The sequence below is a fragment of the Mustela lutreola genome, chromosome 14, assembly GCF_030435805.1.
Source record: "Mustela lutreola isolate mMusLut2 chromosome 14, mMusLut2.pri, whole genome shotgun sequence".
In the NCBI taxonomy this organism is placed as follows: domain Eukaryota; kingdom Metazoa; phylum Chordata; class Mammalia; order Carnivora; family Mustelidae; genus Mustela; species Mustela lutreola.
Window position 1 is genome coordinate 3,257,056 of NC_081303.1, and position 27,806 is coordinate 3,284,861.

A 27,806-nucleotide genomic window follows, 5' to 3' on the forward strand; every position below is an offset into this window, starting at 1 on the left:
CCATTATAAAAAGGTTTTTTATACTATGCATATATGTGTAAGTGTATGATGGTGTCACTGTAAAGATTATTACCCTGGACCTAAGAACATAAGCGTCTTGCTTAATCTCAGAACTCCTAAGGAAGGCTGGGGAGTTTTAGTTTGCAAAACGCTGAAGAAGCAGGAAGCTCCTCCCATTTTTCAGGGCCTCCCCCAACATTTTTTTAAAGCACTCTGACTGCCTCTGAGCCCACACCCAACAGAGAAAACTATCCTGTAGAAGGGACAGCACCAAAAGGCAAAAGAAAGGTAAGGAAAAGCTCAGCACTCCAAAGACTGTAATGAGATTTGGCTCCTATGGCTGTTATTAAATGGTTTGGCATTATTAAATGGGTTGGTTTTAAATACTAAACCAAGACATCATAAACAAAGTCTGCAGTGAATTGTGACCTGACTAGTGAGGTGATTTATTAAGTTATTGCTACTTATTATACTTACTGCTACAGTTTCAAGCTAATTACTGACCACATCGTGAGGGCTTTCTTACCCTCTTGTCCCAGCGAAGTAATATTGATTGATCCACTCCTTAACAGAAGACCATGGCGAAGAAGGTGGCCGTGATTGGAGCTGGGGTCAGTGGCCTGGTCTCTCTGAAGTGCTGTGTGGACGAGGGACTAGAGCCCACTTGCTTTGAGCGAACTGAAGATATTGGAGGGCTGTGGAGGTTCAAAGTAAGTGAAATCTTCCTGTTTCCCGAACAGACTGTGCTGACAGATGGGCCTTACTGGGGATTTCCTAAGCAACTTTGATTAGACTTATTTCATGCCGCCACACAGGAACTACAGAAATGGGCTGTCATCTCGCCCAGATCATCATCCTGACCCAGCCGGGCATGCAGAGGACCTTTCCATACGGAACCTGCAACTGTCTTGCAGCCCACATTCTTGTGATTCTCAAAGCCACATACTAATATTGGGGAACATACCATGAAACAGGAGTGCCAGGGACTCTCTTCAAGATGCCACAGTATTCCAATCACTGAGCAGATGCTTTTTCAGAGTGTGCTCTTATTACCACCGACTGTCTTTATCTGACAAGCAAACATTGTTTGCTTAGCTTTATTGATGACACTCAAGGGTGACTGCCAGGAAACTCTTTAAAGATATTATCGTGCCTTGGGGGCACAGTCGGTTAAGCGTCCAACTCTGTTTCAGCTCAGGTTTTTGATCTCAGGGTCGTGAGATGAGCCTCGTTGTCGGGCTCCACAGGCAGCGTGGGGTCTGCCTGAGCTTCCTACTCCTTCTGCCCCTCCTGCTTGTGCACGCCCTCTCTCTCTCAGATAAATAAATCATTAAGAAAAATAAAGTAAAATAAAAAGATACTATTAAATATATTCATTCAATTCATTCTATTAGCCAAACCTAAAAATTGATAATGCTGTCCACTCATCCGATTTTGGATAAAAATCAGAAAGATATATAGATAGACAGCTGTATAGATTCATAGTTTTTCTTTCCTATGGTCTTTTGAGTTTAAGGACAAGCCTGCCACCTCCTAAGTGTGAGATCTTGGGCAAACTTATTTACAAGCCTGGGTCAGTTTTCTAAGTGTAACTGGGATAGTAATAGAACAGTGTGATTATTTCACAGTGCTGTTTTGAAGATTAAGGGAGATAAGTCATGTAAAAAACTTAGAGTGCAATAAATGTTAGTTGCAATAACTATATTTATATTTTATAGACTAAGCAAACAGAAACTGAGGGAAGTTAAGTAACTTGATCGTGGTTACACAGCTTAGAAGAACTGATATTCAAACTCAGGTGTCTATGACTTCTAAACAGCTAACCCTCTCCTTACAACCATGCCCAACTTGCATTTTTGCTCAAAGAGTTTAAAGAAAAGTTCCAGCTCAGCACTCCAGAGCAATAACTTTAGGAGTGTATATCAGGTACATCTAAGTGAAGGATCGAACAGGTGAGAACACTCTAGACCGAAGCAAAAGGTTTAGGGGCACCTGGATGGCTCGGTGGTTAAGCGTCTACTTTGGCTCAGATCATGATCCCAGCATCCTGGGATCAAATCCCACATGGGGCTCCCTGCTCAGCGGGGAGCTTGCTTCTCCCTCTCCAGCTCCCCTGTGCTTGTGTTCCCTCTCTCACTATCTCTGCCATAAGTAAATAAAATCTTAAAAGAAGAAGAAGAAGCAAAAGGTTTAATATGCTAAAAGCAGATGCTGGTATCAGCAGACACCATCCAGAGGGTCTGCCTAGAAGCCAACCAGTTAGGGGGAAGGCATGGCATCTAGCACATGGGCTTTTTGCCAGTCTGAACTGAATTTTATGCCAAAACAGATTTTTTAACCTCACGTTTCTCAAATGTCTATGACTATAATACACACCCATAGAGTTTTTTAAAGATACTTAACACCAAATAGATTAATTAAATAAATAAAGATACTTAACACCAGACTGGACTTACTGAATCAAAATCTTTTGAGGAGAGGAACCTATTTTTTTTTAAAGATTTTATTTATTTACTTGACAGACAGAGATCACAAGTAGGCAGAGAGGCAGGCAGAGAGAGAGGAGGAAGCAGGCTCCCTGCTGAGCAGAGAGCCTGATGTGGGGCTCAATCCCAGGACCCTGGGATCATGACCTGAGCCGAAAGCAGAGGCTTTAACCCACTGAGCCACCCAGGTGTCCGAGAGGAACCTATTTTTAACATGAGACCCAAATGAATCCTAGGATGAGACAAGTTCGGCAAACAAATTGCACAATTACTGAATTTTTTAAAATCTATTCATTCAACCATGCAAACACAATCAGAGCTAGGGATGGAGATGTTGGTCCTTATACAGGACATGGAACTTGCAGAGAGGAAATTGAAGAAACAGCTAGAATCACATTCCTCACACACTAACAACTGCTCATTAGAAACATTCTAGCTTTTCCTGAGAGGTGGTTATTCCTGCCTTAACCGAAGATGTATTTTTTATTGTTGTTCACTCTAGGTTCACATACAGATTCCACTGGCATTTTTTTCACCCAGGTAGATTTTCTTAACCTAAGGAAGAAATGTGAAGTTATAACAAATTAATATTTAATAATAAATTTGTCACTGTTTTAGTACCTGATTTGGGACTTAATATCAAAAAGCCAAGTGTCCCTTTCTTTATTATCATCAATTTGACAACAGAACAGGTGAGACCTATTTTGAATGATCTGTCAAATATATGACTTGATGAATTCCAGGAAAATTTCTTTCTGCCCCAAAATATTTTTCCTCCTATCCTATTCCCAGTTCCCAGTGTCTAATGTTTCAGAATTAAAGATACCTTCCTATGGATTAGAAAAGGAAAGTTAGATTACAGTGTGAACTAATTAAATTTTATTAGATATAAAATGCTTAAGTATGTAATTTCCTGAAACCCGTAACAATATCACATTTTGAACCTCCCCAAACCATATCTAGTTAAAAAAACAAACAATTTTCTCAGCTCAGACAAGACAAGAAATCTCCCAGCAGTGTGAAACATACAGGATGCAAGACTTCACAGGCGGCCAGGGGAGCCAGGGCAGGTCTTGTTACCAGCAGCCTGGGTTGCCAAAGGGAGAAGGAACGAAAAAGGATGCTGGGAGCCACCATGCCCAGTCCCCTGGGGAAACTTTGCCTCTTCGCTCCTCTACCATCCAGAATCAGTTCTGAAAATAAGTAAATATTCTATATTTACACACAATCCTTCTAAGGTCACTGAACATATTTAGCGCTGACGTCACCTAAAACAAAATTTAAGGAGACTTGCCCCATGCCCAACTCATACTGCTGAATTCTTCCAAAAGGTTCTCCAGCGGCCCCTTGTGGCAGTTTTGGAACATGGGGAGAGTGGGTAATTAACATATTTTTAGCATTTTTCCAGCAATGAAAAAGTACTTGCCACGCATCCTCATTTTTTTTTTTCACAATACCCCTAGAAAGTAGTGTTGGGCAGCAAGAATTCCAGCCCCCTCAAACGTCCTTCCAACTGGACTGAGTCAATTGACATAAGACAAATTAGCAGGAGAAAATCACATTTAGGCATCACACACACAGAAAACCCACATTACCCTGTAAATTCCAAAGCCAGGCAAAATGAGGAATGGATGTCGTTCTGAACTAAAGAGAAGGGGGTGTGGTTCTGGGACTTCAGAGGAAAGAAATACACTTCACAGGACCACAAGAACAGTAGATGCTTGGCAGTAAGATACTTGTCCTACGGTTCAGATGGGTCACTCGGGTAAAATTTATCTCTGCTAATAACACTTATTCTGGGAAATACCCCCAATTTAGATTCTTCTGTGTGGTTAAGGAAATACAAAATTTCTCTTGAGCCCATAGGGTCTCAAGTGCTTTCAGATCAAATAATCCACATGCCCAAGTGGCATGTTTGGGGGATGCGGGGCGGCGGGAGCTGTCCTGAAACCTTTCAGGTTTCAGTATGTATAATGATTATCCTCATGGACCTATGAAGAGGAAGCTGAGATTTGGAATGAACGACCTGTCCAGAGGAACACAGGTGTGGAAAAAGCACAAAAATGAAGGTCTGTAATTCCTGAGCCTGCGTAGTTGATCATCTTACTGAGGTGTTAAGAGAGGAAAACATGACCTTCCTTTAGCCACTAACCTTCTCTGCCTCTTTCATTGTTCCTGACACCGGTGTTCACAGGAAAATTACCCGTATACATTGTTTTTTACATTTGGATATAAATATATCTTTTCCCAGCTACATATATTCAATTATTTTAATTACTCTTCATATAATAGTCTCTAAATATCTCTCCATCTTGGTTTCTTTCCTCTAGATTAAACCTGAAATTTTACTTTCTCTCTTAAAATGTGACTCCCACAAGATCCAATATTCCAAACCAATTTATTTTTATAATATGTATATTTTTCAGAACGAAAGAGGTGTTTGGCATTGCTTCAGACAATGGGAAATGAATTGGACCAATCACTGCCCTCAAAGAATTTATAATCGGTTGCTCTAAGAGTTGCCCTCTGTGACTTATGCTTCACTTGGCCGGAGTGGTCTGCCTTTTCTGTGAGCCTCACACTTCTCTACAACAATAAAGGCTACTTACCCCTGGGAGGGGCGGGGCAGAGTTCCTAGAGACTGACTCAGGCCCTGCACCCTGGTACTGGAGAGAAACACCCATACGAGCAGAGATTTCCCTTCTACGTGTAGGTATCTCTTACAGAAGGGTAACTTCTGCTTGGCTTTCAGAGCTTCCCCTCTGCCTGCTGCTTCTTAAAAATAATCAGTTTAAAATAATCCCCATGTCAAACGGACATACTCCAGGGTGTCAAACTCGGTTCCTCTTCACGGTTTGGGAACAAACAGCCATTTGCTCTCCATAAGAAATGACCGCCTTTCCCTTGTTGTACTGTCAGGGATTTCCCCAGGTTAATTTATCCCCAGAATCAAACACAGCAAATTCAGCGTACAGTAGAACTTAAGTGTTTGTACCTTGCTGCTCATTTAATATAACCAAATTTAACATGGTAGATATCTGTAACTCTCCAAGCAATGAAATATCAAATACTAGCCATGGTCCTTAATTAAGCCTGTTCACCAGTAGCTTAAGATATACACTGGTTAACTTGCCATATATTTTTTTAAAAGTAATGTTTGTGTATAATAGAACAGAAAAAAGTCTATAGCACCCTACTACCAAAACATTTACTTATTCCCACTATGCTACTGAATGTCCATTTTAGTATCCTTAAGTCCTATCTGCAGTGATGAAAAAATGTTTCTGGTTAACATTACATGTTCTTTCATACTTTCAACATATTAAATGATTTTGTACGATATCCCCAGCATATACTAGGTTCTGTTTACCTTAAAAATAAAAATTGCCAATTATTTTACCAGCAAAAAATGGGCTTGCTGAGGAATAAAAGAGAATTGCAATCTGGCTGTGGCAAACCATAGGCAAGTCCAGAGAACAAAGCAAATGGACTTTTTTTTTTTTTCTTTAAGGAGAAAAGGGGTAAGTTGGGAAGATTGTTCTGAACTGAAAGTCCTTTGAAATAAGCCAGGAGTTCAAGGTATGGTGGCTTCTCATTGGCTGAGCTGTTGCCCAAGGGGGTGAGGAAAGTGTCTCTTCCTCCCGATGGAAGAGTAGAAGCATCCGTGTGCGAGGTCAAGCCCATTGCTTCCTGCTGGGTCTGCAACTGACCAGAGGTGTTGGGGCCAAAATTTCACACCTGCATTTTAGTGAGGCTTTCCGTCACTAAGTTTCATAGTCCTGAAAATGCACAGCAGTCACTGCAGTCTCCAGATGTCCCGGCAGGAGCAGAGATACTCAAGAGAACCCGCATCAGAGTGCAGTTTTACAAGTGTTATGGGCAGCATGGAGACTCAGCAGTGCAGAATAGGGCAAGCTGCCTACAGGGTGTAATGCTTTCATTTGTCTTGACAAGGAGCAGCGATCAGGCACGAGAATAAGGAGAAAGAGTGTTCTAGGCAGAGAGAGTGGCATGTGCAAAAATACAGAATCTTGAGAAAGCTGACATGCTTAGAGAAGATAAAGTCACACCATATAGTTGACTGAAGGACACAGGATGATGGGTGGTGACTGATGAGGCTAGAGAAGAGAAGACAGCCAGGGTCTTTTCATGAGAAATGTCACTTCTCTTGAAAAGTGACACTTCTCTTGTCCCGTGTCAAGGAGTATACGCTTTACCCTGAAGGTGGTACAGAAAGTGGGCAAGACTGGGGTCAGGGAGTTTAACTGGGGGTCACCATGGGTGATCAAAGCCAGAGATCTAGAGAGACACCAGACTAGTGGAGAGAGAGCAGAACACAGTGATGGTCTAATAAACATGATGGTTCCCATGTTCAGTGCCTAAGAATCAGTAGCGGAGCCCTTCTAAAATACAGATAGCTGGGCCCAAACCAGACCTACTTGGATTTATATTTTTTCAAAGATCCCCTGAATCCTTATAAGAGAGCTAGTGCACTGAATGGCATTTGGGAACCACAGTTTTTGTCCCAAACAGTAGCACAACAACATAAAAATAATTTCAGTCTTACTCATTTCAAGCAATGGAGCAGATAGATATAAGGTCCACCTGAAAGAGTGAAAATTTGGAAAGACAGAATATTTGTAAAGAAATACAACTGTGTTATTTCCAACTGCTTAGAGTCACCAGCATGGGAACAAAATATTGATTGATAGAGGTCAACATCACAATGCTTCACAATGAAAATGACGAATCTGCAAGTTTTTGTAATTCACATTTGTAATAAGTTAATCTATTTTCACTATATAAGCTTGCTCCCTCCAGCAGATTAAATATTACCCTTATAATCTTCCTTAAACTTAGATTAGCCTTTACAACCTTCTTATTTTTACAGAGTCAAAGGTAAACTTCAGTCCAACCTTTGATCAAAAGGTCGTAAAGTCTACATCCCTGCTCACCAAGGTAATTTGATTTTGCTATATAGTCTTCTGACATTCAGAAAATTCCATATGAAGAGAATATTTATCATGTGACCACTATTTTAAACAGATAAATTGTAATATATTCTGTCCACTAGGAAATTCATACTATCAGTATTTGTGCTTAAATATCATTTTTGGGTTTTACATATATATATATATATATATACACACATATATTTTAATCATCTTTTTTTTTTAAGATTTTATTTATTTATTTGACAGACAGAGACTACAAGTAGGCAGAGAGGCAGGCATAGAGAGAGGAGGAAGCATGCTCTCCAAGGAGCAGAGAGCCCGATGCAGGGCTCAATCCCAGGACCCTGAGATCATGACCTGAGCCGAAGGCAGAGGATTTAACCCACTGAGCCACCCAGGCGCCCCTTAATCATCTTTTTTTAAAATCAGCTCCACGCTGGGTATGGAGCCCAATGCAGGGCTTGAACTCAAGACCCTGAGATCAAGACCTGAGTTGAAATCAAGAGTCAGACACTTAAAAAAAAGAAGAAGAAGAAAAAAGAGTCAGATACTGAGCACCCAGACACCCCGGCCCTGCTTATATTTTTAATTACGTCTATGAGGTACATTTATCTGTTTTGAAAGCTGTGTCGTCCTGTTTGGGGCTTGTCATCTCATTCTGTGTCCATCTTTCCGTCCTGAAAGTCCAGATTTTCATTCAATGTAGTAATAAGCTCCCTAAAGAGAGAAACTGCGTGTCCTGTTTTTATTCTTGTCCCTAACTCCAAGCTCAGGGTCTGGACAGGAGAGATGATTGATATCTATTTGTTTATTAATAAGAATCATTTTTTTTTTTTTGTAAAACCTCACCAGACCCCATTTTTACCCAGATTTATCTAAACACATAGACATCTGCTTAGGCCAACATAGGAAGAATTACATACAGAAATAAAGCGTTTTTTAATAGCTGTATGCCAATTGACCACAATAAAGATTATTACATGATCTTCAGGGGAAAAAATTGTGATGTCATCATCAATTATTGACAAATGACACCAATATAACTCCCAGAGGGGAGTCTTGCCCGGACTCTGAAATTACTATAGAGCTCAGACATCAGAACCGTTTGCATCACTCCAAGTGCCCTTAAAATTGACCTGACAGAGGAACCAACCACATTTCAAAGCCATTTTATTGGTGCCTGAAAAAACTATCATGTCGGCTATAGTACAACCATCTTAGCGTAGCTATTTCAAATCTGTGACTGGTTTGGTAAGATTAACCCTCATGACCTATAATCGTAGCAACAGAGGCAAACATGTGTTGGGCTCTTCTTATATAAAGTCAGGCTTTGTGCTAAGCACTTTATCTAATCTCAGCCTGACAACAATTGTTCAATGTCATAATTATTAGTGAACCTCATTTTACAGAGAAACTGAGGAAATTGCCTTAAGTGACTTGCCCATGGCTATAAAGCCATTAAAGGTGGTAGAATCAGGATATCAACCCCCGTCAGATTCCAGGACTCTCAAGTTTAACTCTACTCTGTACTACTTATAAAGTTATCTGGTCTTGAGGAAAAAATTGGTATTTCTTTGCCTCATGAAATATAGTTGATCCTTGAACATCATAGGAGTTGGGGCCACAGCTGAAAATCTACATAGAACTTTTGTCTCCCCCAGAACATAACTACTAATAGCCCACTGATGACCAGAAGCCCTACCGATAACATCAATAGTTGATTAACATACCCCTTGTATGTTACGTGTATTATAGACCATATTCTTACACTACAGCAAGCTAAAGAAAAGAAACATTATCAGAAAATCCTAAGTACTGTACTGTCAAACACCCCAGTGTAAGTGGACCCATGCAGTTCAAACCCATGTTGTTTGAGGGTTAACTACATTTCCAAGTTTGAGACCTTGGTTGGATAGGAAAGTTCGACACTTAGTCTTACCAAGGACATTGTGTTCCACCGTGTGGAAACATCCAGAAATAATTTACAGATCAGTATGACTTTAGTATTGTGCAACTTGCAGCTCCTCTCTTACACATTCCTTCTCTCTCTCTTTCTCATTCATTCATTCACGCCGACCATAGGCCAGGAGCCAAATGCCTTTCTGAACATGAACAGGAAAAACACATTTAACTTTACCAGTCCGGAATCAAGGCTCAGATGATACCATTGCTAAGATTTCAGGAGAATCCTTAAAAACTGATTTAAAGACTGATTTAGCAAGTACTCTACACACTGCTCTTAAATGACATAATCTGAACACAAATATTGTTTTAGCTTTGGTAACTCGTCTTGGTACTAATAGTCCTGCACTTAGGACATAGCAAGGCCCAATGCACATAAAATCTTTGCTGATAAAAGAGGTGAGATTCCACAGTTTAGTCATTAAGTCTTTGAGATCAGGGTCAGCCAGCTTCCTAGGTGATGAGAATTTTCTGGTGTGGTGTGAACTGTGTGTAAGTGTTTGAATGCTAAGGGAGTTTGCATTAGAATATGAAGTGGTTTCCCTCTCATACAAAAGGATACAACAACCCTGAACTCTGGATGAATAAATTCTGGCATTTTAATATTCAAACACTAGCCTCAAATTGCCCAGAAGCATTTATTGAGGACTTCTCAGGTGACGTTACTTAAATGTTCTTATGCAAGCCTCTTTGAGAACCTGCTGATTTCAGAGACATTGAATCACTATACTTGGCTCTTATATAATTAAACACAAAGAATATTATCTGTATGCACAGTGCTTAGAGGAAATTATAAACTCAACCATACTATGAGCTACCTCCGATTTTATCAAAGCGTACTCACCAACATTTACATTCAAGTTTAAGATTTGATTGGTACTAATGTTATTCACTTTTATCACTTGAGGACGGTTGATTTGCATAAAGCATAAAATGAAGATGGTGCGTTCAAGTTAACATGCGAAAACTCCCTGCCCCCAGAAGTATTCATTTTAATTGAAATTCTCCCTTGGGTTTTCTGACCCGTATCCCAGAGTTTATTGGTTCCTAAAGGAAGGTGGGTGTAGCCTCCCCAGGGGAATTTTCAGAATGGGCCTAATTGCCCCAATGGCTGGCATTAAGTACATAGAGACCGGGGATATTAATACCCTGCAATGTGGCAGAAGAAGGATCGTCCCCACTCTCAGTGCCACCAGCGGTAATAATCCCACCAGTGAGCAACACTGGAGGGCCCCAACTAGGCCCTGTTACAGGGGATGATGGAGCACATGTACGAAACCCCATCACCCAGACACGGCCATCATGCTATGACAATGAAAGAGGATCACGTCTCCCAAGAGTCAGGTTTGGATGAAGTGTGAAACACCAAGGGATTATTTTTTTTTTAAGATTTTATTTATTTATTTGACAGAGAGAAATCACAAGTAGATGGAGAGGCAGGCAGAGAGAGAGAGAGAGAGAGGGAAGCAGGCTCCCTGCCGAGCAGAGAGCCCGATGCGGGACTCGATCCCAGGACCCTGAGATCATGACCTGAGCCGAAGGCAGCGGCTTAACCCACTGAGCCACCCAGGCGCCCCTTAATAATAATCCCAAGGGATTATTTTAAATGCAACATGATTATCACTCTTTTTATTTGATTCTTCAGGAAAATGTTGAAGAAGGCCGAGCAAGTATCTATCAATCTGTCATCACCAACACGAGCAAAGAAATGTCCTGCTTCAGTGACTTTCCAATGCCTGAAGACTTTCCAAACTTCCTGCACCATTCTAAGCTCCTGGAATACTTCAGGATTTTTGCCAGAAAGTTTGATCTTCTAAAATATATTCAGTTCCAGGTATTGTATTTTGGAGGGCAATGGTTTTCTCCACATGGGTTCAGCTCACATGTAAACAAAGAAGTTACTCTGGTAATGAAAGAAATTGTGAAGAAAACAAAGTATTCCAATCCAATTTTTTGCTGGAAGAGCAGAATATATACCTTTTAGGTACCTTTTAGGTAGTGATATTATAGATAACACACACTTTAGCAGAAGAGGAAAATCACCTGTTAATACTAAGGGCTTGACTAATGATATGGAAAATGAAACTGCAGTTAAGCTAATGTCTGTAACCACTACGGGTTCCTAGTCTCGTTTCCCTTGAAAGAATAGCAGGAAAAATCAAACTACTGTTTCATTTTCTGATCTTCTCTTTAGAAATGGAATTTCTAAGAAAAAAAATGTACTAAATGAGCTCACAGTTCCATTCATTTCATAAGCCTGTAGAAACTATTTTTGGTATTCAGGGAAGTGGCAGGGTGCATTGTCTAGCAACATAAGGACGGCTGGATCATTTTGCATACTAGCTTTCCTCTGTTCCCTCAAAAACAAAGAATCAACAAGAAGAAAACAATATTCTCACTAAACATGCTGAATTTTTATCAATAACCTACACTTCGAACACTAGTAACTATGCTTAGTAAATAAAATTCTCTCTCTGAATAAATGTTAGTGAGCTAATTTTTTTATTTTCTTTTTTTTAATCTAAATTCAGTTTAGTTCAGGGATGGAAATTAGTCATTCATCAGTTGCATCAACACCCAGTGTCCATTACAGCATGTGTCCGCCTTAATGCCCATCACCCACTTACCCCATGCCTCCACCCCCCTCCCCTCGAGCAACCCCCAGTCTGTTCCCTACTGTTAAGAGTCTCTTATGGTTTGCCTCCCTCTCTGTTTTATCTTATTTTATTTTTCCTTCCCTTCCTTGATATTAATGTTTTGTTTCTTAAATTCCACATATGAATGAAATCATATGATAATTGTCTTTCTCTGACTGATTAATTTCACTTAGCATAATACCCTCTAGTTCCATCCACATCACTGCAAATGGCAAGATTTCATTCTTCTTTATGGCTGACTAATATTCCATTGTAAATACATAACTTCGTCTTCTTTATCCATTCACCTGTTGATGGACATATGGGGTCTTTCCATAGTTCAGCTATCGTGGACATTGCTGTTATAAACATTGGGGTACATGTGCCTCTTCGGATTACTATTTTTGTATCCCTTAGGTAAACACCCAGTAGTGCGATTTCTGGGTCGTAGGGTAGTTCTATTTTCAACTTTTTGAGGAATCTCCATGCTGTTTTCCAGAGTGGCTGCACAAGCTTGCGTTCCCACCGACGGTGGAGGAGGGTTCCCCTTTCTCCGCATCCTTGCCAACAGCTATTGTTTCCTGAGTTGTTAATTTTAGCCATTCTGACCCCTGTGAGCCATTCTGATCACTGTGGTTTTGATTTTTATTTCCCTGATGCTGAGTGATGTTGAGCATTTTTTCATGTGTCTGTTAGCTGTTTGCCTTTCTTCTTGGAGAAATGTCTGTTCACGTCATTTCTTGACGGGGGTTTTTGGTTTTTGCTGTTGAGTTTCATAAGTTTCTTATAGATGTTAGATACTAGCCCTTTATCTGATTGTCATTTGCATATATCTTCTCTTATTCTATTGGTTGCCTTTTAGTCTTGTTGATTGTTTCCTTTGTTGTACAAAAGCTTTTTATCCTGATGAAGTCCTAATAGTTCATTTTTGCTTTTGTTTCCCTGGCCTCTGCCTGTGCTCTCCTCTAGGATTTTGATGGATTCCTGTCTCACATTTAGGTCTATCAGAGAACTAATTTCTTTGTGACACTTCTCATTTCCTCAGTAATTTCAGTTTTGTTCCAGGTTTGTATTATATTAATTTATAATAGCTGATTGCGGTGGAAATCTATATTTGTAAATGCCATTAAAATGTATCTAATGTACTACATTAGAAAACTATTACTCATTTCCTGGTGGAGCCATCCTACGAATAACAGATTTTTTTTTATGCCAGAAGCTTTTACAGGTCTTTGTCCATATGACTATTAATTTATTTAACAGATATATTGCCCTCTTATGATATGTACTTTTTATTATCTGCTCTTGGAAAGATCAGGCTAAAGTTGCAAGAAAACTATTTTTCTTATTTATTATATTACTGCTCTTGGGTTTCCTGGAGCTTAGAGAGGGGCTGGGGACACTCACTTCCATTATTGGTCTCTGAGTTGGTATAAGCTACAAGATGTTAGACTGTAAAAGGCTCTGTTGAATTTGGTTGGTTCTCAAAGAAAATTTTGAATAGCAGTAATTCACAGTACTTTAACTAATCTATTACCCTAAACTGCAAATCTGATATCTTTAATCTCAGCCAAAAATGCCTGGACATTTTATAGTCCCTTGCAAGTTTTATGCTAATAATCTCCATATATTTTTTTTCAATTGAAACACCTTCAAAAATTGCCAACCCAGCATTTTTTAAATATCTGAACATTTGAAAAGCATGTACATGGGAGTCAAATACTCATAACCAAGAGAAGCATGCCATTATTCTGGCAGTGAGAAAAACTTTACTTCCACTTGACGTTGTTTGTTACACATCAAAGATGTCTTAAGGAGGGCACGTATTGCATGGAGCACTGGTGCATAAACAACGAATCTTGGAACACTGAAAACATTAAATTTTTTAAAAAAGATGTAACACCTTTATGGATACTTCTAAGTATACTTCTAAAATTCATAGACTTCCAGACAGTGTGAGCTACATTAAAAAAAATTTTTTTAAGCATAAATTATTTCATCCAAATGAGATCATGAACTATATTGCTAACATGATGTACTCTGTTTGAAAAACATAATGTGAACAACTACCATTCACAGGATGCCAGACACGATGCAAAGCGCTTTGCCTGAAATATCTTCTCTAACACAGAGGCTTTGCAGAGGCGGACACATAAAAGATTCTTAATAAATACTGACCATGTGATCATTTGAATGATGGGCATGTGTTCCATATCTTGCCCAGACTTTGTGTTTCTTCTGTCTCTCTCTCTCAAGTCCTTTTTCAGTCCTTAACAGACTGGTTCCCATGGCTGAGTCTTGTACAAAGTACCATAGCCTTGGTAGCTCCCTGCCAAAGAAGAATGAGAAGGGGACACTTAGCAGTCTTTGTCTTAAGTGGCTTGAACAGGATTCAAACGGAACCTACATCAAGTCATACAGTGCACTCCACCCATTCCCACTCCCAGGAAACTCAGTGAGGCCCCTGTTATGCCAGAGTAATGTTCAATGATGGCTTCTCTGTGTTCGTTCAAGACAACTGTCCTCAGTGTGAAAAAACACCCGGATTTCTCATCCTCGGGCCAATGGGAGGTCGTGACCGAGTGCAACAGCAAGAAGCAAAGCGCCGTCTTTGACGCAGTTATGGTTTGCAGCGGCCACCACATCCTCCCTCACATGCCGCTGGGATCCTTTCCAGGTGAGGCCCGCGAGGACTCCCAGCTTTTCAGAGCGGGGGTTGTTGGGGAGGAAAGATTTTCTCTTACCTTCCAACATTCTTTGGGCTTAGTCTAAGGGTTAACATGAAACAGATTAATAGGGAAAATGAAATGACATGAAACAGATTAATAGGAAAAAATAAAATGCAATTATGCATGCAGAGAGTCCATAAGAATATGAGACCCTCAGGCAGTCGGGCGGCTGCTGTTCATGTGCCATTCGGAGCTAAAGAGAAGGATGTCGGGGCGGGGGACCACAAAGGGAAAGATGACAATTCACAGGGAGATGAAAAAGGATAAGTGTTTGGTAAACTAATGTTTGCTGAACCACTCAGAAACGGTGGGACACAGAGAGGAATTTCAACAAACAGACTGCTGTGTTCCTCCCCGTCTACCTCACCCAGTTCCTATTATACTGTAGTTATCCAGAGTGACAGCCCCGTTCCTGGGGCAGGTCCGCTATCTAAACTTTTTTAGGCAGTTAGGGGGGAAAGTTAGAGGTTTTTCTAAGCCTTCTGTTTCTTAAAAATTGTTCGCCTAACATTAATCCACATGCCAAGGAGACACATTTTGAGGTGAGAAATTTTGCAACCCTACAGTGTCCAGGAATTTTATATGGAGGTTGGACTGACAGGCAGAATTAGCTACTGCAACTGGGCATAATATTAAGATCTGGATAGAGCTAGAAGGATAAAAGTCTCCACATACCATCTTACAGTCTTCATGACACAAGGACTTCAGTAACTTCCTCCAAAGTCACTGAATCTTCCCCAGAATTTCAGAGCATTGTCACGCAAACCGGTTCTCTGTTGAAGAGGCCCTTATCACCACGTACCTACCTACCTCGGCCTTTATCTATCCCGCCAAACACTGATTTTTCCATGTCCTTGGAGAATTTTCCTCAGAGCCATGCCTTCAGACAGGTTATTGAGGAGGTTCCATGGAAATAAGTTCTCCTACAGGACAGGGATGGGCGCACAGAGAGTGACAGGAAGAGTACAGACAAGGGAACCCTGCAGCCATCTGACCTGGTGTCTCCCAGACCCTTCCCTCATCAAGTGTGCTTCCCCCTGCAGGCCCTCAGGAAGACAAATAACACAGTGGTTCACAGTCCGGGTCTCACATTCAAACCACCTGTGGACCCTCTAACATCCTTATGCCCTCCAATGTTCAGTTAGTATAGTGTAGGCCTAAAGCAGTTAAGAGTTACTCAAGTGATTTTAATATGCAGCCAGGCAAGGGGCAGCTGGAAGACAGTTGGTTAAGCCTCTGACTCTTGGTTTCAGCTCAGGTCATGAGACTGAACCACCCCCCTCCCCACCCCCAGCTCCCTGCTGGGGCTCCACGCTTAGTGCAGAGCCTGAGAATCTTGCTCCCTCTCCCTCTGCCCGTCCCCCAAGTTCCACACCCACTTGTGCTCTCTCTCAGATAAACAGCCCTTTTAAAAAAGGTATGCAGCCAGGTGTGAGCTCTTCCACTCGAAAGCACTGATTCTCAAAGAAGAATCACCTGAAGGACTTTTAAAAACAACCTGGGAGGCCCCATCTCAGGCATTCCCAACTCAGTAGATTCGGCATTTCCAACAAGTGCCCAGGTTCCAGCTAATAATGCTGGTCAAAGGACCCCACTATGAGAACTAATGACCCAAAGGTTCTTTCAAGAAACCTACCATAGGGGCACCTGAGTGGCTCAGTGGGTTAAGCCTCTGCCTTCCAGTCAGGTCATGATCTCAGGGTTCTGGGATGGAGTCCCGCATCAGGCTCTCTGCTCGGCAGGTAGCCTGCTTCTTCCTCTTTCTCTCTCTGCTTGCCTCTCTGCCTACTTGTGATCTCTCTCTATCAAATAAATAAAATCTCTAAAAAAAAAAAAAAACCACCATAAAAGATAAATATTTAACAAACTCATATTTTTCTGGGAAATCTACAGACAGTCTTATCTTCAAAATGGCTTATCCAGTACGTTACCAACTTATCCTGCAATGTGGAAACATCTTCACTTTCTATGTGCCTGGTTTTTAGTTTATTTTACTTTTTGTTTGCTTTTGCAAAATGAGAATGATAAATATTATTCTAATTATTACACAAGTACCATAATAGCATTTCATAATATGTTCAAACACATTTAAAAGAATACATGTGCTATGTGATATTAAAGTATTACTATACAGTCCAAAATGAGATAAAGCCAGCATCTGACTCGACTCAATTTATCAAAACCATTTTATTCTCTAATAAATATGTACACTGAAACCCCTGAAATCAACTCTTTTGGTCCTATTCCATATGCATACGGGTTCCATATGCTTTCAGTCTGTCAGCTGGCCTTGCCACTATAACCTCCCTAAGGGGTGAGGAGGCCAAGCAAATGATTGACTCCAGGAAAGAAAATCTGACGGCGCACTTTTATTGAAATTGACATAACTCAAGGACTTCTCACTTACTCCCCTTGAAGGTATTGAGAGGTTCAAAGGCCAGTATTTCCATAGCCACCAATACAAGCACCCAGAGGGACTTGAAGGGAAACGGATCCTGGTGATTGGACTAGGAAACTCCGCCTCAGACATTGCCGTTGAGCTGAGTAAGAAGGCTGCTCAGGTATGATGTTCTCTATTCATCGTGTACCATGGAGGAGAGAAAGGAGAAAGGGCATATTGGAATATCCCCACCACATAACCAAGGTTCCATTACTCGTTAATTGGTTGGTCGGTCAGTTGGTTGGTTGGTTACTACAGTGTGGTATCATAAAAAATCTTGAAGTCAGGAAGCTAAGGTTTACCTCCTAGTCCTGCCACTAACCAGCCATGCTAACCCAGAGCACGTGTTTTACTGCTCTGAGCCATACATGGGATATATTGTCTACACAGTAGATCCTTTCCAAAAGGGACAATGCCCTGACTTAAGCAGCATTCCTTTCTGCTTACCAGGTATTCGTCAGCACCAGACACGGCTCCTGGGTCATGGGTCGGATCTCTGAAGATGGCTACCCCTGGGACATGGTGTTCCACACCCGGTTTAGGTCCATGCTCCGAAATGTCCTGCCACAAATGATTCAAAAATGGATGATGGAACAGCAGATGAATCAGTGGTTCAACCATGAAAATTATGGCCTTGAGCCTCAAAACAAGTAGAGTTATTTTGCTTTTTTATGGTATACTCATTGGTAAGCAAGGTTGTCAGAGTGCCTCTTTATAAGAGCTCAGTTGCTAATGTGGTATTTCAAATCACAACTTAACAGTAAGAGTATTATCGACATCCTGGAATTTGAATTCCAAATTTGTTCTGTATACCTTTTAAAAAGTAAATACTTAAGAAGTTGAAGTAGAAATATTGGGAAATTTTTATGGCTAATATGCCATTGTGTATATAACACCCCATCTTTTGTATCCATTCATCTATCCATGGACAGTTAGGTTGCTTCCATACTTTGGCTATTGTAAATAATGCTGCAATGAACATGGGAGTGCACATGTCTTTTCAAATTAGTGTTTTCATTTTCTTTGGGTAAATACCCACTAGCAGAACTAATGGGTCATATAATTCTATTTTTTAAGTTCTTTTTTAAAGATTTTATTTACTTATTTGACAGACAGAGATCACAAGTAGGCAGAGAGACAGGCAGAGAGAGAGAGGAGGAAGCAGGCTCCCTGATGAGCAGAGAGCCCAACGAGACACAGGGCTTGATTCCAAGACCCTGAGATCATGACCTGAGCTGAAGGCAGAGGCTTTAACCCACTGAGCCACCCAGGCACACTTTTTTCTTTTTTTTTTTTTTTAAGGTTTTTTTTTTTTTCCATATAATTCTATTTTTAACTTTTTGAGTAACCTCCACTGTTTCCCACAGTGGCTACACCAATTTGCATTCCCACCAACAGTGCATTTAGGGTTTCTTTTTCTCCACAACCACATCAATAATTGTTATTTCTTCTGTTTTTTGTTTTAGCCATTCTGGCATATGAAGTGATATCTCATTGTGGTTTTGTCTTTCTCTGATGATGAGTGATGCTAAGCATCTTTTCATGTGTCTGTTGGCGATCTATAAGTCTTCTTTGGAAAAACATCTATTCAGGTCTTCTGCCCATTTTTAATTAGATTACTGAGTCTCAAAAAGAATGAAACCTTGCCATTTGCAACAACATGAATGGACCCAGAGGGTACAAGTTTAGGTGAAATAAGTCAGTCAGAGAAAGAAATATACCATACAATTTGACTCGTGTGTGGAACTTAAGACACAAAAGAAACAAACAAACAAAAAACCAGACTATTGAATACAGAGAACAAACTGGCAGTTGCCAGAGAGGAGATGAGTGGGGGGCTGGAGGTAATAGACAAAAGGAATTAGGAGTACATTTATCTTGATGAGCACCGAGAAATATATAGAACTCTTGAATCATTATATTGTACATCTGAAACTAATATAACACTATATATTAATTATACATGAATAAAAAAATAAATTTAAAAAAGAAAAAAATATTATGAGCTGCTCTAGCAGAACTAGGATCATGGGAAGAATTTCCTAGTTCCCAAAGCTGTCCAACATTGGCAAAGGCTGCTTGAAGAGATTGAAGCCTTCCTTTCAGAGGGGTGTGGTGGGAGATGTGTCCCAAATTCTCTATGTGATACCTCATGCTTTGCTAATTCTGTACACCATAAGGGCTCTTCCCATGAGCAGCTTTTGAGAACATACTCACTATCTCTTTGCCAAGAAATAAATCTCTACAGAGCTCAAAGTTATATATCACTGATCTTATAAACACAAGCAAACAGTATGAATGTTTATTTTTCTTTAGTCGATAACAGGCTCCTTCCCTTAAAAAAAATACAAAAACAGAAGAACTTTGGAATCTTTCAACAAATACCATGTGACTGCTCAGTTCTGAGATCTGATACATGTACCATGTATTGTCTTATTCTTTTTTTTAAGATTTTATTTATTTATTTGACAGATAAAGATCACAAGCAGGCAGAGAGGCAGGCAGAGAGAGAGGAGGAAACAGGCTCCCTGCTGAGCAGAGAGCCCAATGCGGGGCTGGATCCCAGAACCTCAGGATCATGACCTGTGCCGAAGGCAGAGGCTTTAACCCACTGAGCCACCCAGGTGCCCCGTATTGTCTTATTTTTTTAAAAAGTGCTTCTCAAATCTATGAAAAGGGGAATTCCAGAAATACAACCAAACTTTGCTCTATCACACATGCTATCACATGCAGAGACTCCATGGATATTTGGGATCAAAAAATATCCCAAACTTAATTTCATACATTGGTTTATATGCTGATCCCTTAATAAAAGTTTCAAAACTAATGGGGATTTAACAAATTTTCCTTTCTTACTTATGATCAGATTGAGATTAAGTAGAACAGCAAGATAAAACAATAGTGGAAACGTTGAAGGGGTAACAATGACTGGAATGACCATAGCCATGGTATTTTGTTTAAGCCCTTGGGGATGCCTCCTTTTTTGAAATGTCTTTTGCTCACAGGACTTACATGTTTTCTCTTTATTGAAGGGAGAGATTTGTGACATGAGAATCAAGTCAGATAGTAAGGTTTGAGGTAGATCAACTAGTCAAGGCAGAAAGTTTTATGGATAGTTGAGAAATCTCTTTTATTTGAAGAGCCAACCCCATAAAATATCAAGAGAGTTTCAAGACTCACCCAACATCATTAAATGTTCCTTCTAAGTGTTTTCTTCTTCGTGTTTCAGATATCTTATGAAAGAACCTGTACTAAATGATGATCTTCCAAGTCGTATACTCTACGGAGCCATCAAGGTGAAACCAACAGTGAAAGAGCTCACAGAAACTTCTGCCATCTTTGAAGATGGAACAGTGGAGGAGAAGATTGATGTCATTGTCTTTGCAACAGGATATACTTTCTCTTTTCCATTCCTTGAAGATTCACTTGTGAAAGTAGAGGATAAGATGGTCTCACTGTATAAATACATGTTCCCTCCTCACCTGGAGAAGTCAACTCTGGCATGCATTGGTCTCATCCAACCCCTAGGTTCCATTTTCCCAACTGTTGAACTTCAAGCTCGTTGGGCAACCAGGGTTTTCAAAGGTATGCGAGTGGGAAAGTGAGGGGCTGAGGGTTTTATCTCTGATGGAGTTTGCTCAATAACAGCTTTAGATAAGGAGGCTGGCAGGAAGAAGTTGCCCAAACTTAGGCAACTCTCGTGAGATTAATGTCCTAAAAAGTTAGTGGAGAATTTGCAAAATAACAAATATAGAGAGAAAATAATAACAATAATAATAGTAAAAATAATAATAAAGAACTGTAATCATCCCTTTAAGATATTAGAAAGTTCAGAGAATTTCAATTTTCATAAAGCTAAATGCATATTATCCTTTCCTAAAATCATGAAGGAATAGTTGAGAAAGAAAGGATCTCTGACTCCTGACTTCATCTATACGATGTTTATAATTTCCTCTGAATATGTGCAAATCTAGAGACCCCTCTACATTAACTCCAAATTAACTCTCAATATGTTAAGAAGCTCAACCTCACAGATCCTTACAAAGTTATAAGGCTATTGAAAGGCTTGGTCTAAGGATCTGCATAGCACTTTGCATTCCTCAGGAGGCCACTATCTCCCTGACCCCAGGTGAGCTCAAGTGAGCTCAACCAAAACTCATTGAATACCGAGCCTTGTGCTGGAGTCTGGTGGGACAGACAGCAAGACGAACAGATCATTTCCACATACCAAGATAAATGCTCTGGTAGAGGGATGCATGGAGTGCACAGAAAGAAGGAAAAGGGTGCTTTGCAGAGTGTTGGGATAAATGAGGACACGTGGTCAAGAAAAACCTGCTAGATGACCGAGTTTCTCAGGTGCAGAAGAGAGAATCTCTTGAGCCAAAGCATCGAGGTGTGATGGATATGGAGAATTACAAGCTATTTGACATTCCCAGAACATAACGTACGAGGCAGAGAGGGATGAGAGATTTTTAAAGAATAATCTTTCAGAGACAACTATCATAGGATCTCCCTGATTGGAGGAAGTGGAGATGCAACATGGGGGGTTGGGGGGTAGGAGAAGAATCAATGAAACAAGATGGGATTGGGAGGGAGACAAACCATAAGTGACTCTTAATCTCACAAAACAAATTGAGGGTTGCTGGGGAGAGGGGAGTTGGGGGAGGGACGTGGGGTTATGGACATTGGGGAGGGTATGTGCTATGGTGAGTGCTGTGAAGTGTGTAAAGCTGGTAATTCACAGATCTGTACCCCCGGGGATAAAAATACATTATATGTTTATAAAAAATTTTAAAAAAATTTAAAAAAAAAAACACAATAATCTTTCAGGAGAAGGGCCAGGACACAGAAGCCTTGTAACGTATGCTAAAAGACTTACAATATAAAATGTAGATCATTTCTTTCTAAATCTGGCCATACATAAAAATCATCTGGATCCTTAGGGACCCTGATTAAGTCTGATCTGAGGACCTAAAATCTCCATTTTAGAAAGCTCTTCAGCCAGAGAACCCAATGAAAGGTTATAATCAAGGAATAAACATTACCAGACTTACATTTTCAATAGATTATCTCAGCCCTGGTGGGGAAGACAGGTTTGAAATGAGAAAAGAATGGGGTCTTTGAGACCAGTGAGAAGGCCACTGCAAGTCTGCTGAACCATGATGCAGCTGAGCCTGGCAGAAAGACTAAGTGGAGAAGACGATAGAAATGTGAGAAACGGGGATAAAATCCACAGGACATGATGACTGGCTGAATGTAGAAAATCAGAGAGAGAGAGAGTGGAATCACAGACGACTTGCAGATCTTGGCCATGGGAACTGGGTGGACAGCAGAACCAGGAATAGAGAGAGGACATGTGGAGGAAAATACAAGTCTGACCAGGAGAGCTTCAGTGAGGCTCGGTCTTGGACGCATTGACTCTGGTATGTCTGATGACTAACTACATCCAGGGGAAACTGACCATTTCGCCGTGTCCGAGAACACCCACGGGCAGGGATGGAATCACAAGCACACAGTGATAACTCCTGCACCAATCTACCTTCTCTGCCCCCACTGCTTGACTTTACTCCCACCAGGTTTACTTCAACAGCCTCTCAACTGGTCTTGAGACTCACTTTGTAGACTCACTTTCCTAGAGCCCATTTCCCAAAATTCACCAGCTAGAAGGATCTTTCTAAAAGGAAAATCCGATCTTGTCACCACCTACAGAAAACCCTTCCATGGCTTCCCATCACCCTTAAAATAGAGCTCAACCCACCGGGCATGATTTCTGGCTCTTCAGGCTCACCTTCCTTCTCCAGCCTCTTCCCTTACGCACTCCACCTCAGAGGTCTCACTGTACCCTGGGCTCCCCGAAGGGCAGACCACACAGAACTCATCCCACCTTGGGAGTTCAACAACACCAAGCTGCCTTGATTGTCGTAAGATGCGTAAATGGCCAAGCTTAATGGTAGGAACCAACTACTAGAAAAAGCAATGATACTGAATCAAACCCACCACTCAAACCAGTCCTTTATTTCTAGGTTTGTGTACCTTGCCCTCAGAGAGGACTATGATGGCGGACATTATCCAGAGGAATGAAAAAAGAATCGATCTGTAAGAATTTTTTTTTTAATTCCTTACATAAAGCAATGTTTCTCAGGGTGACCTAACTACCCACAAGAACCACCCACCTGTTTCTTAAAAATGCAAATCCCTGGGTCCCAACCCAGACCAACTGAATTGGAACCTCAGGATGAATCTGGAAATTTGTATTTTTATGTTCTCCCCAGGTGATTCTTTTTTTTTTTTTTAAAAGATTTATTTATGTATTTATTTGACAGAGAGGTCACAAGCAGGCAGAGAGGCAGGCAGGGAGAGAGGCGGAAGCAGGCTCCCCGCTGAGCAGAGAGCCTGACACAGGGCTGGATCCCAGGACCCTGGGATCATGACCTGAGCCAAAGGCAGAGGCTTAACCCACTGAGCCACCCAGGTGCCCCTCCCCAGGTAATACTAGTTTAAGAACCAACTCCATGGGGCACCTGAGTGGCTTAGTCAGTTAAGCATCGGCCTTTGGCTCAGGTCATGATCCCTGCCTCAGGCTCCCTGCTCAGCGGGGAGTCTGCTTCTCCTTCTTCCTCTACCCCTCCCTGTGCTCCTGCTCTCTCTCATCTTCTCTTTCAAATAAATAAATAAAATCTTAAAAAAATAAAAAAGTAGGACCAACTACATAAAGATAGAAATTTTACCAAATCGGGACATTTTTCCTGGACTTTGTATGATGTCCATGTTAGATTCTATGGTGAGAGAGGAAATGGGTGAGAGCAGCAATAGTAACAGTGGCCATGTGTGTCTCTGAAAAGTTAGCTGGGGGACGTCCTATCAAAGTAAATCAGAAGGAGTTGGTCAGAAGCCAAAGTAGATGGATGCTCTGTGATAGGTTAAATGGGGTCCACCGGGGACCAAGCACCTTGGAGAGTAGACTCGGGGACCTGACATCACACATACGGGTTGTCTCATGGTCAGATTCTAATTACTGAGAACCTGTTTTATGCCAGCCAGAGTGCCAACTACTTTAATAATTTAAGGTGCAAATATTAAGCGTCTCCTCTGTGCAAGGCACTGAGCAAGGGTTCATACGTGTCAGTGCACGAATCTTCGCAGCCATCCTGACTAATGAGTATTGCCGGGAGAACTGAAGCCGCTACTAAACATCCAGTAGTAATCACGGTTATAAACCTTGCCCCGTTCCTCAGACTTCCATGGCCCGCTCTCGATTTTACAGCTACTCTCAATCTGAGACAGGCCTCCAGACGGGATACGTTCGAACCTTCCACCAGAGTCATTCGAACGTCCTTTCCTCACTCAGCCCATCATTCCTCCAAGCGCTGTCAAACACCTCCTGTTCTTCTGGGACTTGGAACATTTTGTGAATCTGCCATTTTTTACTTTTTTCATTAAGGTTTGGAAAGAGCCAGAGCCAGACGCTGCAGACCAATTACATCGACTACTTGGACGAGCTCGCGGCAGAGATAGGTGCGAAGCCAGACATCCTGTCTCTCCTGCTGAAAGACCCCAGACTGGCTGTGAAGCTCTATTTTGGACCCTGCAACTCCTACCAGTACCGCCTCACTGGGCCCGGGCCGTGGCAGGGAGCCAAGAGTGCCATCCTCACCCAGAAACAACGGATACTGAAGCCTTTGAAGACCCGGGCAGTAAAAGCTTCTCGGGATTTCCCGGTTTCCTTCCTGTTGAAAATCCTGGGGCTTCTTGCTATTGTCGTGGCCTTTGTTTTCAGCTTGAGTGGTTCTAATCTGTCAGCGTAAAGCTTTTGACTTTACTGTCAGCCAGTTCCTATTTAAAAAAAAAAAAAAAAAAGACTAAAAGAAAAAATGGGAAATCTAATGGATTCTGTATTTCAGAGTTGAGAGGACAGAGAGAGGTGGTTGTAAAGAATTAGCAGAATTCAGTCCATGGAGAACACCAAAATGGTGTCATAAAATTTCCTTGCTACTCTACCCTTCCCTCAAGTTCATCAGATTCTCCCAAAGGACAATTAAATGGCACTGGATAAATAGTGCTGCCAGGCCCCAAAGAAGGCGCTTGTGTGGAAAACATAGGACTACACAGAAGGAAAAGCAAGCCCCATGGTTGAAAACATTGGAAAATTTCAATGGTGGGTAAATATTTAAACTCCTGCACGAATGTTCCCGATAGTCTCTTACCCAGACTGTATCTGGTAACAGAGTTCGCAGGTGTCAGGTCATGGTCCATTTGCTCAGCAGGGAATTGCTCAAAAATCCTGGAGGCGAAAAGGAGAGGCTAGAGTCAGAAAGCGTCAGCGATGACCAGATATTAAGGATATTAAGGGTATTACGGGCATTAAGGAGGGCACATGCTGCATGGAGCCCTGGGTGTTGTACGCAGACAATGAATCTTGGGACACGGCAAGAAAAAGAAAAAAGAAAGAAAGTAAAGCCAGTAGGCACATTTCTGACATTTTGACAGAAGCACCTTGTAAAAATAAAAATAAAACTGCGGTAACAGTTAGACACATTTAGTACTTAACAGATCAGACGTGCTCAGGGTACACCGCGTGTACTAGCATCCTTTAAATCTCACAATAGTTCTGTGATGTGGATGCAGCTGTTCTACCCATTTCACAGATGGTGAGACTCAGAGCAGTTGGGTAACACGCCCAAGACCACACAGCCGGTCTTATCGTGGAGCCGGGACTAGAACCCAGTTTTGCTTGATTCTGGGACTGTGGATCATAACCTTTCCCCAGAATATACTTATTTACACAACCCCTATTGCTGATTAATTACTTATTAACAGTTTATTTTATTTATAATCACATATATGTTGCTTCTGGAGGAACTTAACATAGATAACAGCACTCTTCTTGCAAATATGATCAATTAATTTTTTTCATAATATTTGGTTTATAGTCTGGCCAGATTTAAGAAGCATGTGAAGGCATTTACAATGAAAGACACCTATACAAGAATATTTAAGGTAGTATTTTGAAATTTGAAATTTTTGCAAATTTTTTTTCACTTGAAAAATTGAGTTATGGACATTGGGGAGGGTATGTGCTACGGTGAGTGCTGTGAAGTATGTAAACTTGGCAATTCACAGACCTGTACCCCTGGGGCTAATAATACATTATAGGTTTATTTAAAATTTTTTTTAATTATTAAAAAATAAATAGAGGAAGCAGATTCAAGGTTAAAGAAAGAAAAAGAAAAATTGAAATGATTTTTCATTTCATCTTCATGAAATGAAAAAATTTGAAAAATTTATCATTTTTTCATTTGAAAAAACAAGCGTTAGGGAAGAAGTATATGTCCTACTTAGATGAAAAGTATTACAATGATTGAGCCTTTTATTCACCTCTAACCTTGTAGGTAAACAAGACAAAAGGTAAAACAATATGCAATCTTGTCCTCTGATGAAAGGAAGCGTACCGTTTTGTTAGGAGACACATTTTCTTGGAATTGAAATCTGAAACAGATACTAGCAATTCCATGTCCATAGACCTTGAGCAACAGAATAAACATCTGGTTTAGTAACCCACCGCAGCCATTCTCTTGGTGAACTGTGCTTTGGGAGATAAGCTCTGCCCTAAGCCCTGACCAAGGCCTTTTGAAGAGGGAAAGGGTCAGAGATTAAAGATTTAGGCATATTTCTCCTCTTACTCTTCCAAAGTCTGTGTGGACACTGCTCTTCACTTTGGCCTGGATTTGTCCCTGAAGTGCCCACAGCAATGTAATGGCAATCTCTTGACAGTAGAAGCTTTATTTCTTCAAATTCCATCGAAATGACACTAGCATTTAAATGCAACATATTTTTTCATTGTTCCTATGAGTGGTTTCCCTTGGAAAAAAATCACAGGTAATGTATATACTTCTTGATTAAAAACCTGATTTGCTAATTATTAAAGATTATTTGTAAGCCATTATATTATTATTATTAATAGTAGAATATATCAAGCGTGTATGGCAAGACTAGGTGAACTATTGCCTGTGGGTTAAAGGCAGTGCACTACCCATTTCCATAAATAACGTTTTCTTGGAACACAGCCGCAATACACATTCCCGGTCCGTGGCTGCTTGCAAACGGTAATGGCAGAGCTGAGTGGTTTCAACAGAAACAGTACAACTCACAAAGCCTAAAATATTTACTAGCTGGCCCTTTGTGGAGAAGGTCTGCCAATCCCTGCTTTGTAATATCCAAAGCATTGTCCTAATTATTTTCCTTAACTTGCCTCCTTCATCATTACCCCTCCCAGGGAAGGACCGCTGGTCATCATCCTACTTCTACGGTGGGCTAGACTGGGAAACACGTGTTGGGCTGACACTGCATCGGTGGGGGGAGATAGCTCCATTAGGACAAATTTATTATTAAATGTATAACCTTGAAATTTTTAGAAAGAGCTTTATCTCTTGAAATCTTTCCAAATATTCTGTTATGTTTTTTAAAAAATAAAGAGTTCATTTCCAGAGCCTGAGACTGACTAAGGAGGGCTCACCCGGATTTGTTCTTCTGCCTCTATACAGCCCGAAACGGGAAACCCTCCCGGACAAACCACCTAAGATAGTTTGCTGTTCCACACT

At 40.9% G+C, this 27,806-nt stretch overlaps 1 protein-coding gene and 2 long non-coding RNA genes across 17 annotated transcripts in view; 1 reads left to right on the forward strand and 2 right to left on the reverse strand.

The window, feature by feature from the left end:
* The window catches only part of LOC131815125 (uncharacterized), a 42,240-nt gene extending 41,572 nt beyond the window's left edge, over positions 1 to 668 (reverse strand). For 9 of the 12 annotated variants that reach the window (XR_009347578.1, XR_009347579.1, XR_009347574.1 and 6 more), the window contains exon 1: positions 527 to 668. This is a non-coding gene — a long non-coding RNA (uncharacterized LOC131815125). The remainder of the gene's footprint in view (positions 1 to 526) is intronic. The other 3 variants (XR_009347573.1, XR_009347580.1, XR_009347571.1) reach the window with 1 other exon arrangement.
* On the forward strand, positions 579 to 27,694 carry FMO2 (flavin containing dimethylaniline monoxygenase 2). Its single transcript, XM_059146772.1, has 8 exons — positions 579 to 710; positions 11,049 to 11,237; positions 14,554 to 14,716; positions 17,187 to 17,329; positions 17,659 to 17,858; positions 20,438 to 20,793; positions 23,232 to 23,304; positions 24,650 to 27,694. The coding sequence occupies exons 1-8, from the start codon at positions 579 to 581 to the stop codon at positions 25,011 to 25,013; spliced, it is 1,620 nt and encodes a 539-aa protein (XP_059002755.1). The 3' UTR covers positions 25,014 to 27,694.
* On the reverse strand, positions 11,168 to 17,187 carry LOC131815127 (uncharacterized). 4 transcript variants are annotated; one of them, XR_009347582.1, is made up of 4 exons: positions 16,405 to 17,187; positions 15,579 to 15,691; positions 14,218 to 14,368; positions 11,168 to 11,306 (listed from the first exon to the last, which is right to left on the reverse strand). It is a non-coding gene; the product is annotated as an uncharacterized LOC131815127 (long non-coding RNA). The 4 variants fall into 4 exon arrangements; XR_009347584.1 differs by lacking the exon at positions 15,579 to 15,691; XR_009347583.1 differs by lacking the exon at positions 16,405 to 17,187 and having other exon boundaries at positions 15,571 to 16,385.
* Positions 27,695 to 27,806: the final 112 nt, after the last annotated feature.

Coding starts and splice junctions, on each gene's coding strand:
- FMO2 (XM_059146772.1), top strand. CDS start 579: ATGGCGAAGAAGGTGGCCGTGATTGGAGCTGGGGTCAGTGGCCTGGTC. Junction 14,717..17,186: donor GCCGCTGGGATCCTTTCCAG/GTGAGGCCCGCG, acceptor CTCCCCTTGAAG/GTATTGAGAGGTTCAAAGGC. Junction 20,794..23,231: donor GGCAACCAGGGTTTTCAAAG/GTATGCGAGTGG, acceptor CTTTATTTCTAG/GTTTGTGTACCTTGCCCTCA.